General features: G+C 47.8%; 1 protein-coding gene and 1 long non-coding RNA gene across 2 annotated transcripts in view; one reads left to right on the plus strand and one right to left on the minus strand.

Annotated features, from left to right (window-relative positions):
- The window catches only part of Adamts9 (ADAM metallopeptidase with thrombospondin type 1 motif 9), a 168,257-nt gene extending 155,045 nt beyond the window's left edge, over positions 1-13,212 (minus strand). Inside the window, exons 1-3 of the mRNA XM_005364905.3 lie at positions 13,089-13,212; positions 12,106-12,506; positions 6,980-7,142 (exon numbers count right to left, since the gene is read on the minus strand). Coding sequence (XP_005364962.1) covers positions 6,980-7,142; positions 12,106-12,506; positions 13,089-13,203 — 679 coding nt within the window. The 5' untranslated portion in view covers positions 13,204-13,212. The remainder of the gene's footprint in view (positions 1-6,979; positions 7,143-12,105; positions 12,507-13,088) is intronic.
- Positions 10,464-14,435, plus strand: part of LOC113458036 — a 333,979-nt gene continuing 330,007 nt past the window's right edge. The window contains exon 1 of the long non-coding RNA XR_003378481.1: positions 10,464-10,872. This is a non-coding gene — a long non-coding RNA (uncharacterized LOC113458036). The remainder of the gene's footprint in view (positions 10,873-14,435) is intronic.

The following is a 14,435-nucleotide window of genomic DNA, read 5'->3' on the forward strand; positions in this document are numbered from 1 at the left end:
ACGAAGTAGTTGGGAAAAGGAAAGGGAGCAGCAAAAGAGTAGGGACAACAGACGGCAAGGGGGGCATGAATATCATTGTATTACATGTCATAACGATACCTACTATGTATAATAAATATAGAGCAATAAAGATGAAAGACAAAACCTCATAGAATCCGTGTAAAGGCTTGGAACCATGACCAACATAAGCCATAGGAAACTTGCTTGAAAACTGGACGTTAATCCAAACCAAAGAAGATGCTCTGCACATTTAAGTCGGAAAGGATTTGTTAGCTGGGTATGACGACACCGCCTGTAATCTTAGTCCTGAGAGGCGGAGCGAGGGGGAACAGAGGCTCAAGGGGAGGGGAGGCTATACAGGAACAACTTGCCTCACCAAAGTGGGGGATAGGAGAAGAATTTTCTAGAAAGGAGCTTTTGTTTGTGTTTGCAGTCAAGTCTGGCCCCTACCATAGAACAAACATGGAGCTGTAGGGCCATTTCCTACCATCGGTGTGATTTTGGAAAGTTGTTCAACTTCTCTGAGCTGTGCTTTTGCTCAATTGTTAAATAGGGACAAGATGCCCTCCTCATGATGGTGAGAAACATATTGATATGCTAATATAACATACGTGGCAGAGCATCCATCAAGCACAGGAGAGTTTGATGCATGACCTGAACTGTGTTGACTGGCCAGCCTTTAAGCCTGCACTCTTGAAGGTCCAACCAAGTGCTTAGAGTACAAACTCTCTAGTACCCAGTGGTCAGTTCAAGAGGCAGCTGACCTGTGCTGAGAGACAGACTCAACTTTGACTGGCCATGTATATCCCAGAGACGTAAACACAAAGTGGGGCTTTCATCTGTCTCATCATGACAAGCCCACTTAAAAGCTGCTGGCCAATCACTAGTCCTAAGGGATTACAATGAGGTGGGTTCAATTCTTTGACACTGAGACACAATGTTGCCATCTACAAAGTTCATGCTTAAGAACCATGCAGTTTAACTACACACACACACACACACACACACACACACACACACAAACAAACACGTGTGCGTGCGCTCATAACATTTCAGGTAAACTCTTTGTTTTGAGCAATGCATCCTCAGGCTCATGTGGCCAGTGAACCGTAGGTTGGACACACTTGGTAAATCTTGTGGAAAGCACTACAGAATAAAACCAAGAGAATAAAACAAACATAAAAAAAAATCAACTTAAAAACCAAAGATTGCCTAAGTTCTTTGTAACCAGAAACAATCACTTCTCATATCTTTGTGTTTCTGCTAAAGATTAATCTTACTTGCACAAACTGTTATACTGTGTTATTATATAATTATATGTTAATTATAAATATATAGTTATTGGTCCACTATTATTAATATGACTCACTGACCACTTGAACCCCAGGATACAGCACCCAACAAAATCATAAACATAAATAAACTCTATCATTTTTAAAAGCTAGGAACTTACAGATGTTCATCATCTGTCTGATCACTAAATATGTACTTCTTGATATGTTAAATCTACACCCTCATTTGTAATGGCTGCGCGGGAATCCTTATGTTAGCAAGGTATTGTATTTATCGCCTTTCTCTGGGAGTTTTGTTGCTAGTCCTTTCCTACCATACACAGCATTGACCACTTCACAAACTTTCACACCACTGGCTGACTGTTTCTTTAGGTGTGGCATTGATGCACCAAGGAGCACTTAATTCTAAATGTTCTAATGGGGATGGGGAAGCTGGCCTTGGTGCAATAGGAGGCTGAAGGAGAAATTGTTGCAACAGGAAGCAGTATCTTACAGGTCTAGACAAAATGCCTCTTCTCCGTTGCCCACCAGCGAGTCTGATTAGTTCATTGATGAGAGCTAACCCTCCTGTGAAAAATTCAGGGTCACGCAGAAACAGAACTTGGGGATGGGGAGTCTGTAAAATGCTACTGAGAACTCAAGAACAATGGCAATGGGTTTTTCATCCTACTGCACGTACTGGCTTTGGGGGAGCCTAGGCAGTTTGGATGCTCACCTTACTAAACCTGGATGGAGGTGGGCGGTCCTTGGACTTCCCACAGGGCAGGGAACCCTGATTGCTCTTCGAGCTGACCAGGGAGAGGGACTTGATTGGGGGAGGGGGAGGGAAATGGGAGGCTGTGGCAGGGAAGAGACAGAAATCTTTAATAAATAAATAAACGGGGAAAAAAGGTAAAATAAAATAAAATGTTAGCTGTGCAAGCACGAGGGCCTTAAACCATTATAAAAAGCCCACTCAATAAGGGAGCTTGTTACAAATTCCAGCACTGGGGAGATGGAGATGGCTGGATCGCTGAGGCTCATTGACAAGCCAATCTTAGCCAAGTTGACAGGCTCCCGGTTTAGTGAGAGACCCCATCCTGAAGAAATAAGGAGAGCATTGGGGGGAAACCTAATGTTAATGTCTAGCCTTCACATGCATTTGCACAGACTTATACACACCCCAAAACGCGCATGTGCGCATGCACACACACACACACACAGAGAGAGACAGAGAAAGAGGTCACTTAGGACCTGTGCTTTTACCTGGAAGCAGTCAGTGGAAAGGACTAACAGCAATGTCCTTTCTGAGGTGCCCAGCCGGCCCCTCCGGGGGCCCTGAGATGAAGGGCAGGTGGACAGAGATCCCAGGAAATCTGTATCTGCCCTCACAAACACAGGCCACAGGAAGACAGCACCCCACTACTCTCCGTTTGAATCCTAACGACTTGAAAACAGAATAAAAGGACAAAGCACAGAGAGACATCCAAGCAGTCAATGTACATTTAAACTGACCTCCAAACAAAGCTGAGCCCGAAAGGGCAGATGCTAGGCCAAGAGAAGCTTTCCATCAACAGAATTCTACACGGGGAGGGGGGGGGGAAGGGAAAATAAGCAAGCAGGAAGTGCTCTCCGCCCCCACCATGGTGGGTACAATGGCTTTGGGCAAGTCTCATAATTGATTTACAATGTGTTTACTGCAAAGCTCCAAGTGATTGCATCTGGGTTTGGTGTTTTAAGTTCCCCCTTCTCCCACCACAATGCTATCTTCCCCATTTTCATGACCCTTCTTTGCTTTTCTTTTTCATCTTGCAGCCTGAGAATGCCGACCATCTGCTAAACCCTGTCCGGGGACGTCCATTATTTCACGCTCAGTTCTGAGCACACCTCGGCAAGGTCACGTCATTTTTACTTGATAGTCTATAATGTGACTCAGGTCACACGCAATAGAATAGGGATGGTTTCTAGTTTTCTCATCATGACATAGACAAGTGGCTCAATAAGTTCTTGATTGCTCAGTGGAAAAAAAAAATTGCATACAAAGCCACTTTTTTCCTTCGTAAGCCCATGGTTTCTAGCACATTAGACTCCTTCGCACAGTTTTTGATTACATGATCTCAGACTCTTTCTGAAAATGAGACCTACATCAAGAATCAGAAATGAGCAAGGCTTACATCCCTACTGTATGCAGCAGTGCAACAGCCAGAGTAGCCTGCCCTGCTGAGAATCCCACAACCCAGTAACTACAATGTGACGTGTACTCTGCGTGGGGCTTCCAGGGGCCACTCTCAAACTTGGGCGAGGAGAAGTTCCAACAGGTGTCGAATATGTGGTGTGTTCCTGACTCTACGCCCTGCACTCCAGTTTCCTCTCCCATCTACAACTAGAGTGTTGAACTAGATGTAATTACTGAAGATTCTTTCAGTCCAAATATTCTAACTGCCCTTCTAGAAAAGATCGGAAAAGATTATAGTGAGAAAGTGAAGTCCTTAAGGTACAAGTCACATGTGCCAGAGAGTGACTAATGCCTTAAATTTAGCTTCAGCAGTGATACTCAGATTTACCAGACTACCCCAATTGCTTGGACACTTATTAAAACTGCTGATATAACTCTACCCCATTTGCCTGAGAGACGTGGGTTGGTTGGTTTCTTTGTTTTATGGGAATCTGCATTCGTATATGGGAACTCTGGAAGGCAGGTGACCAATCACTGCTCACGACTAGAAGGAGAAATCACTGTAGCTGAGTGGACAGACATCAATGGGCATCTCTTTCCCTCTCTGCCAAGAGCTATTGCTTCCCACTTGCATGCTATGTTTACTTCCCGGCAAAGGCTACCTGTATCTGCGGGTCAGTGCCTGTAAGGGTGCTGGGGAATTGTGCCACATTCCAAAACCTTTTCCTAACTATGGGGCTCCTGCATCTGAATTCAAAGAGACACAGGGGCAACTGGAACAGAAAACCAGAGAGGCAGGGTTCAGCAGACACCTCTGGCCGAGCCAATCAAAACTGCCAGGCTTTCCGGGGGTGGTGACACACACCCTAAATCTCAGTGCTCTGTGGACAGAGATAGGTGGGTCTCCATGAGTTCAAGACCAGCCAGGTCTACATAAGTGAGATACAAGTTAGCCCAGGCTACACAGAAGCCCTTGTCTTAAAACAAACAATCTAAAACTGCCAGACTCCTGATTCATCACGGAGGGTGAAGGGAGTGTGTTTGGCAGATTGGTCACTGGCAAGTAAATACCAGAAAACAAACAAACAAACACTTGGTCTTGGTTTTTTGGAGGCTGCACCCTCAGACTTCAATATCAACAATGACTAGAGCCCGAGTGAGCTTTTCTGGAAAGATGAGTACCTTTCATTGATCATCCTCAATTTCATATATATATATAAACTTTTTTCTTTGTATTTTTCTTTTTTAAAAAACAAGATCTGAAAATGTGTCCTCTAGACCAAAACAATCAAAAGTCTATAACTTGTATTGTATAATTCATTTGAAAAGAAGACCTTGAATATTTTCTTGAATGATAGTGTTGACTTTCTCTACCCTACTTCCCTTCCCCACATGCATTCCTACAGAATTCAAATGATGTGGTTCCCTTCTGTGTGCTGTGAATATGCTTTATTACCGTTGGTTAATAAAGAAGCTGCTTCAGCCTATGACAAGATAGAATAAAGCCCGGCTGGAAGAGATATGAGAAAGAGTAGGTGGAGTCAGGGAGATGCCATGTAGCTGCCAAAGAAGACACACCAGATCCTTACCAGTAAGCCACAGCCTCATGCCGATACACGGATTAAATAGACATGGGTTAATTTAAGATGTAAGAGTTATTTAATAAGAAGACTGACCTAATGGGCCAAGCAGTGTTGTAATTAATAAAGTTTCTGTGTGATTATTTGGGTCTGGGTGGCCGGGAAGGAAAGAGCAGTCTCTGCCTACATTAAAATGGGTGGTAGAGGAGGAAAACACTTGAGGGCTTTCCTTTGGACTGTCAGTGAGGCCTCAGGCAGGTCACTTCATCTGTGTGAGTATCAGTTTCCTTACCAGATAAGAGGCAATGAGAGGGAGTCCTGCCTCATTAAGTCTAGAGTAGAGATGAAGGGAAAGAGGGAAGGGCCTGAGCTTTTGGTGACTGTCTAGAAAAAGTCAGGACATATCTAGCTGCATTCCAGAAAGCTATTCTGTAGCCACTTTAGGGAGAAGAACATCAGAATCTAGATTAGTGTTCAGTGCATTAAATATAAGTACCATGTACTTTTTAACACATCAATTAGACAGAAGGGAAAGATCATGCATTTCCCTTCTATCCGGTGTATAACATGTTTAAAATATACACTTGCTATTACATATTTGAGAAAAAAAATAAACCTGACTTAGGATAGTAAAAAAAAAAAAAAAACCTAGGGCAAATGTCCTAATTATTAAACTAGCTGGCAGCTAGCAGGCTTGCCATTACTCCAGTTCTTGAAACTATTGTTTCTGAGGACAACTACCCAACAACAACTTTTGGACTCTCTTTTTTTTTTTTTTTTGCCTTTTTCCTTTGCAGACAAAGTCTCAATATATAGACCAGGCAGGCCTGGAAGTCACAAAGTAGCCCAGGCTAGTCTTGAACTTGCGATCATTCACATATGGCTTCTTCATTCCTTTAGGGAGACCAGGTAACAGTGACTCCAGTTATATCCCACCTTGCTGTCATGGTGAGAACACAAGAATGGATGCAATAAGCTGAAAGACCTGTAATTCTATCCTCTTGCTGTTGACTATTCTGATGATTTGTAGTAAAAGATACCAGAAAACTCTGAATAGCTACTTATTTTGTTGATACAGGTATGAAGAAAGAGTTCCATAAGCAAGAAATCGATGAAATTTTAAAAACATTTTAACACTCATCTTAGCACATAAGAACAACCATAAGGATGCTACTCAGTGGGATGCTGCCAGCAGGTGAACAACAGCCAGGCCTAGAGGTTGGTGAGGGATGTTACAACCTTGCAGACTGAAGGCCACAGACAAGCATCAATTTCCTCAGGTGCCCAGGAAAATGCATCTCTAGGGATGGACTGTATATCAGCCAAACACCAGTGACAATCTGCCCAGAATGCAGTGAAACACAGCAGCAGGCCTACAGTGTATGGATGGGACTGAAACCTAATAGGAAGCTTCCAGATCCATTTCTGGGTTTCCTAAAACCGCAGGCATTAGCCAGATCAATAAACACACAGCAGGCTTTGTGAATTCCATTATAAGATAAGCAAAGCAAAACAAAATAAAATCCAAAACCCTGTGCAGCATGCATATGTCACAAATGTGACACAAATCAAAAGTGAAACCAAACGAAAAGAAGCCATCAAGAAAGTGCAAACGACTGCTCACTGCAGTAACTGGTTCAGACTCCAGCTTTGTCTGAAGTCTCAACAAGTTCAACAGAAGAGGTGACTTCGCCCACAGATGGACCGGAGTCCTTGCTTTCTGATTTCGAATCCTGACTGTACATTCTTAGCCATGCAGCCTTGGAAAAGTCACTAAATCTCTTTGTAGTTTCCATTTATACAAGGGGCTATACCTACCTTACCAGAGCATTGAATAAACCATATCGTATCACGGCGGTGTTCTGCAAACAGCAAAAAAGCTGCTCCATTCTTGCAGTGTGGCAATGAACCCACGTCAACACAGCATCTGTATTTAATCAAGAAGCAAATACCTGAGGTGTCACAGGCACGCCTTCCTGTTGAGGACTCCCTCTGAGGGGCACTGCGCCTATAGATAATGTGGGGTTTGTTCTGCTCCTCTTCATCCTCTTGCTCATCCACAGACAGCAGCGGTTCAATAAAATAATCTCCATCGTGGGATCGGAACGTACCCATCTGTGGAGAGATGAGAGCTTGATTCAACACAACTCAATCAATGGGAGGGGCAAAAACACAACACAAAGAAGGAGCTAAACCCAGGTAGGAGCCGGAGTAGTTTGTCCTTGTCCGGCCCCTCCCTGAGAGGACCAAGGCAGCCTGGGGCAGCTGTGTCTTATCTTCGCTCTCTACCACACTGGAAGCTAATTCTTGACTAGATTGTAGCACGCTATGCCTGCTTTCCAAGTCTAGCTTTTCCTTGGTACCTAAATTCCAAATCTCTTATTCTTCCTCCAGGAGGCTCAACGAGAGTATTAAGTGCTCAGGCTGCCTAGGAATTCACAAACACCAAGGCATAATGAAGGGACAAGCTGGTTAGCCAAAACTTCCTCCTTTCACGTTCACCAGGTACAGGATGGCCACAGTGCCCTCAGGGTGGTCTTGCCTGTCACCCTGACACAGTCTCCTCCTGTTCCCTTTGCCAAGGCAGAGTGATATCCCAAAAGGCAGTGTTGTCACTGTCTTCTGCGTGCACACCCAGCACCACACCTATCCCCCTTGAGCAACGTTCTCACTGGTCTGAGCTACCACTTCTGTCAGCTGGAGATAAAGTTCCTTCTTCAACTTCACCTGTGAAGGTTAAAGGGGATCACAGCAGCCACAAGCGTAGCCCAGTGTGTGAGCCTTCTGAGGCTTTGAAGTGATCAGTGGGTTCTGGTGTAGCTCATTAGTTTTGAGCCAATTTGTTCTTGCCGAGTATGACGGGCACCTTGTAAAAGCCATTTTCCTGCCCCCCTCCTCACGTAGCTCCAAGTTTTGCAAATGTTCCATGATGCCTCCAGCTTGAACCATGCAATGCCTTATGAACGCTGAAAGTGCCCAATGGGCAGCGTCTCAGAGGAGACACCAAACTCTTCCCTCTTCCCACACTGAAAATAACCAGAAGCCTTCCCTTATTTCCTGGGCACAGAAGAAAAGAGAGCCCTGAAGAGGCGCGGACACCTGTACCCGCATCGTCCAGAGGTGCGGACACCTGTGCCCGCATCGTCCAGAGGTGTGGACACCTGTGCCCGCATTGTCCAGAGGTGTGGACACCTGTGCCCGCATCGTCCTCCAGATTCTCTGCCTCACATTTGCTGTCCTGCACCCAAATCTCTGGGATCAGTTCAAGAATGAAAATTTTTAAGATGCTCCCATGGTTCGTATACAAGAAAAGGCATGCAAGACGCCCCGCCAGGCTAAGGCACTGCTTTCCCAAACCAAGGAGGATCGAGAAGCCTGAAAGAATTCTTTTTTCCTGCTGATATTTGAGGGGGGCGCCACTCTGTATTTACAGATTCAAAATTTCTAGATGTGACGTCTAGAACCGGACTTTTTAAAGAAGCTCCCCTCATGACTCAAGCACATAGATTCAGTAACTTTTAGCATCGTCTGTGACAAACTGACGGATCCCAGAGAAGCGCCAGGTCAGCACATTCATGCTAGCCAAAGCATGTCTATCTGCAGGCAGTATGTAACTGGGGTTTCCTAAGTACAGGGAACGGAAAGCCTACCGGCTGCCAGGACTCGTGAAAGAATCCCGAGAGGCACAGAAAGGAAGGGACTTGTCCTAAGTGGCCCTTAAGTAGTACAGAGCAGGTTAGCGTTAATGGTGATTCTTGAACTCAGAATCCTGATTTTACATCAGTGTCTGCAAAAAATAAAAGTCCTTCTCCGGAGGAGTGTGAACGGGGCCTCTGGCCTCTGGTGAAAAGTACGGAGAAGAAAGGCTGAGGTGAAATTACAACCTGGTCACCTATCAGCATGAGGTCTGGGGCAAGAAGGTTGTTCTGAAGGCCCAGGAACTCTTACCAGCAAAATGGTTAGCTCTGATGGTGGGGGCTTTGTATCACAGATCCTGCAGCAAAAGCTCAATAAATGGTAACAATGTGGAGAAAAAAGTAATTTTGTTGTCATTTCAGAAAAAAATTTGTTGTTGTTTCAGAAAGAATCACCGGGACCCAACATATCTTGCGTTGACTGAGGTGACCATTATGGCCATCACCATATCCACAAACACGCTATGCACAGTCTACAGTAGAGCACGCCAGAGGAACAGCTAGGCGTGAGTGCAAATACCTGGGACAGAAGAGAACACGGGCACAGAGAACACGGGGCGCAGCTGAAGAGAAACAGTGTCTATGATTTTGGAGCAGAGGAATGACACCACGTGGAAGACGATGGAGTCTTGTAAGGAAGAAACATGAAACGTTTTAAAAGAAAAAATGTTGACCCAGGAATTTAGCTCTCTTGCTGGCAGACACAAGACCCAGAGTTAGCAGCAACACACACACACACACACACACACACACACACACACACACACACACACACACGGTGGGAAATATATGGACTGAACATAGGAAATTAAGAGAGTTTAGAGAAAGCATAAAGCTGACTACTTGAAATAGGGCATTTCAGAAGAAGAAACTAAGATGAAATCGGACTTTGTTGGGACATAGGGGTGAGGAGATATAACATCAGAATCTTAAACACCAGCTGTGGCACTTGATACTGTTTGCGAGACTATGAGGAGATGTGTAGGTTTGGGGGACAACCACAGCAATGAGATCTCACAGCCCACTTAGGGACCTGCTCTTGATGTGCGGCAGGGATCGAAAAAACAAAAACAAAAAAGAAGAAGAGAAGCAGGTAGATGGAGGTATTTCTCAGCCAGTGGTCCTGAGGAGAGAAGGGCAGCATGGACTGAGGTACAGACATTCGCTCAGCAGAGGAGAGCAATGTGTGAGATGGGAGTCAGAGACACTGAGAGCTGGCAGGTGCGGGAGTGTGTGTGTAGCAGGTGTACGGTTTTAGATCACTCCAAACAGGGCAGATTTCCTGGAAGCCTTGCTGGGGAGTCAGGAACACCGTTATGGAGAGACCGCTACAGAAATGATAAAGATGAGTTGTGGGAAGAAATAAAAATTCCAGGAGACAACGAAGGCAGGAAGCTCAGAGTTAGATTAGTGACCAAAGATACAAAAACCTAGTTCGCATATTTTTAAAATATATGTCGCCCTATTCCCCCCAAAAAGGCCCGTTGCAAATTATATGCCTTTCGAATGGGGTTAGGTCAGTCCAGAAGCCCGGATTCTCAGTTCTCAAGGAGACCACGTGCACTGTGTTACCATGTAAAACCACCAATGGAAATTAAGGTCCTACGCAGAAAAATATTTATACAACTGCTGGGGCCACTCGGATTCCACCGGTGTGTAGGCGGGGAAAGAGGAGGAGTAAAGAGTGTTTACCAACCAAGTACACAGCAGCCCTATCTAAGAACCAGAAATTGGGGTCCCTAGCTTTAAATCAGGGGTGCGTTGTTTCTCTGGGATTCGCCTCAAGGCTTTTCAGTCTATCTAGGCGATAACCTCTCAAAAGCGGAGCCATTCTAGCGTCCAGGACCAGGTTTGAGGCCATGATGACTCAACGCAGCATCCCCTCCCCGTGACAAACAGCGGTCTCCGCCTATCCCCAATCAATCTCAACCAGGCACTCTGGGCGCCAGGATTCCCAGTGCTTAGCTGGTGGGTAAAGGGGCTCACCCCCTTCCCCATAACCCAGCAGGCTAGACGGCCTCTCCACCCAGTCTTCTGGATGCGGAGCTCTCGCCAGGAATCTGCTCTCGAAGGCTTAGAAGGATGTAACCTCCAGACCGGGAATTTAAGACGCAGGAACCAGCCAGCGAATGTGGCAGCCTAGCTCTGGAGTGAGTACCCAAGCCCCCACTTAGAAAGAGGAGGAGGTGGGTGGGTGTGCCAAGGGAAGAGAGTAAATGCCCCTGGGGCGCGGACTTTTAATAGCCAATTGTGCGTAATGCGCAGTGCTGTGATCTAGGAGAGCGAGCCGCGGGAAAGTTTCTGCGTCATAAGCGCGTGGAAGGACGCACGTCGCTTGGGAAAGTGAAGGACCACCCTAGTTGGGTCCAGAATTGTAAGAGACTCTCAATTGTACGAATTGGAGGCGGATGCCTTGTTAGTTCCACTGGAAGGTAAACAGAGGGGTCAAGAAAGGAGGGGATGGAGATACCAACTTGGATCTCCCACTAAGTGCCCACTAGGCAGCTCAGGGTGGTATCCGTCACACTCAACCTTCGTAGAGAAACGTGCGCAGTTTGTTCCTATTCCTGTCTATTTGGAACTGCCACGGGATCTAGAAAAACGGGACTCTTCTTAAGGCTACCTCTCCAGGCTCTCTCCCACTACTCTAGCGCCTCCAGCCACCACGCCAGCAGGGTGCAGAGTCGGACTGCAGTGCTACTCCCCCCCCCGCCCCCCGCCGCCGCCCTTCCACCCTCAAATACCGCCTTAGAGACAGGCTCCGCCCTTACTCAGGGCTCTCAGAGTACTTGGCCCACCCTTCCTTTCCCGGGACAGAATTGGCTTCCCTGTCAGTCTGGTTCAGTTTCAAAATTCCTTGCACGTGATAAAAGGCTCCGAGAAGAAAGAATGCGGGGACACTAGGTTATGTACTCCTGTCCATAACGAGAGATATCCCAGCACTCCAGAAGGGGTGTCCCGGGATTGTCAGTTTACATCCCTGACTCGGGAAGCACCAATGAGGAGTTAGGTCCGCCCTGTGCTCAGCTGCTCCGCTCCAGGGCGGCCAAGTTTGCTACAAGAAACCACAACCCCAGCAACTTTCTCTGAGTTTGTAAGCCGACGTGCAAGCTACTCTGCAGAGTTGGGCTACGCGCAGCAAGCGCAATGCATCTCCGAGACAGCTTCATAAGATCCACGACCCTCTGGGGGATAGATGCGTACTTTCTTCTCGAGTGTAAGCGCAAGCACCCCGCCGGTAGACCCCCAAATCCTGGGACCAAAGCCAGTGTTGATATTTAACCCCAGAGCATAGACTCCGTAGGTTCAGACTAGGGTGCAATTAAGTCTTAAAGAAGCAGACGAGGAGGCGGGGAGGAGGAAAGGGGCACGCGCCCACTTACCATTCCGGAGCACAGGCTGATGACCGCAGTGTGCTCGGACTTGGTATTGACATGGCCTTTGTAGAAACAGTGCCTAAGTTCCGTTTCTTCTTCGGAATACTGCTTGGTCTGGTTCACCCCTGGCTCTCCAAGGAGGGTGACAGTGAACAGTGGAGCGATAAATCCGGTATGGGCGGTGAGGTTAAATAGGAACTGCTGGCCGAAGACTGAGAGGCGATAATGTGCCTGGGAAGAGGTAGAGGAAGACGAGGAGGAGGCGAAGGCAGGCCAGGGGTCAGAGGCAGAGTTAATGCTTCGTCGCCTTCTTTTGAAGTGCACGTTCGTGGGAAAGGGTTCCCCGAGGGTGTTCACTCGGATGGGAGACGCGATCTCATATTCGCTCAGAGTCTCTAATAATTTCACTGCAGGGAGAAGCAGAGACAAATGAGCTAATGATTCATTTCTGGGAAAGTTTTAATTTAAAAAGGAGATGGGGGGCTTTGTCCTAACTTTGCAGCCCGTCGTGTCAATTCTTTCACCTTCCATCTCTGGACAAATATTTGTTGAACGCCTACTGTAATAGTAACAGCCCACAACTATGCGAGGCACCCAGAATACAACATGAGAACTCAGACAATGAATAAATCTAGAAACATAAAATAATTACAGGTTCTGATAAATTCCTGAATAAAATCAAATGTGCGCTCTCCAGTGATCCCAGCTACTAAGTAGCATTGATTTGGGACGGGGAATAAGGAGAAAGAGTAAAAATCAGGCAAAAAAGGGCTGGGGGTGGCCCTAAAATTCTTGCGGTGCCTCCCTCCCTCCGGTTGGCTAAGGATGACCCAGAAAAGGGAGAGGCCCAAAACGCGAGGTAATTCTTTCTAGGAAAAGGAGAGAGGCCTCTGTTGTGGGGTGCCCGCCCCAGAGCGTGTGTTGAGGAGGTGGAGACGGAGTGTGTGTGTGTGTGGGAGGGGGACCTTGAGGGTCCAGAGCCATGTTACCTTGCCTCGGGTGCAGCCTGTCCTTGCGCACGGCCGCCGCGGCGTCAGGGCTCCTCATCTCAACCAGGTCCGGCACCAGGAGCGTTAGCAGTGTGGCCCAGGATACTAACTGCATGGTGCTCTTCACCCCTCCCCCCCCACTTCTCTCACCCCCCCTCCCTCCTGCCGGCTTTGGTGGCTGGCGGCGACGCAAGGCAGTAGCAGTGGAGAGCGCGCGGAACCCCAGCGCCCTGCCGCCAACTTTTTGACTTTAGGAGTCGCTGAGGTCTTGCAGAGAGGGTCCCGTGTGCGCTCGGCTGAGCAACGCTGCCGCCTGCCGTGAGCTGAGCCGCTCTGGCCGCAGAAGGAGGAGAAGGAGGCGGAGGACTGGGGCTCGGCTGCTCGGCCGCATAATGTCCAGCCAGCGGACAGGAGAAGGCGCGGAACGTGCGCTCCGAGGCGCGCCGGGCGCCCTATGCTGGCCGAGTTAGCAGAGCCGCTTCTTGAATGGGGGGCCAGGGGGCGGGGGCCCCCGCGGGCGCTCAAATACCCTGGGTGCACGCCTCCAGGAGGAGGAGAGGGGAGGAGAAAACGAGGCAGGCGGCCCGCCTCCTGTCCCCTCCTCAGCCGCTGGTGCCAGGACACAGCGCTTTAGGCCCCTCCAGCTGCCGGAGGCGGAGGCCAGAGGCGCCCGCAATGGCCCGAGCAATCGGTGGCCATTCGCGTCACCTCCCCGAGGTGGGGTTTTCAGAGTAGGCCTGCTAGGAAGGGAGAGCTGAGAAAGTTCCCTTCCCTCGGTGGCGCTCTGCTATTCACTTCGACTCTCCTCCTCTCCTACCTCGGTCTCTCTGGTTTGGAATCTCTCTCTTCCTCTCCAGGTCTTGGTGAGGATCCCTCTGGGCCCGTCCCTCCTCTCCGATGGTCTCTTCTTTCTCTGCTTTCTACTGTGTCTTCTCCGTTTCCCTATTTCTGCCGGTCCCGTTCATTTTGTCCCCATCTCTTTTCACTACCGCACTTGGGATTTCTTACAAGAGAAAGTAGCGCTGCGCCGGAGCCCCAATCTCATACTTGATCACGAGGAACCAGATTTGTCACCTGAGATCTACTCTCCGTTTAATTGACCCAAGTTTTAGACTCCTATGGTTCCAGGTTCTGTTTCAGATCCGCAGTTCCCTGAAAGTTTTGCAACAGTTTAAACCCGGGTTTTCTCAGGACTCTATCCCATGGCTAGAGCGTCTACGGGTTTCTGTAGGTCACCGCTCACAAAAAGTTAAAAAGTTTACTGTGCAGTTTGGGAGCCCCCGACTCTGCCCGAGATTTGAGGGAAAGGGAGAAGGGAAAAACTGAGAAGCTGTTGGTCCCGGGGGG

Source organism: Microtus ochrogaster, unplaced genomic scaffold (genome assembly GCF_000317375.1).
Source record: "Microtus ochrogaster isolate Prairie Vole_2 unplaced genomic scaffold, MicOch1.0 UNK1, whole genome shotgun sequence".
Taxonomy (NCBI): Eukaryota; Metazoa; Chordata; class Mammalia; order Rodentia; family Cricetidae; genus Microtus; species Microtus ochrogaster.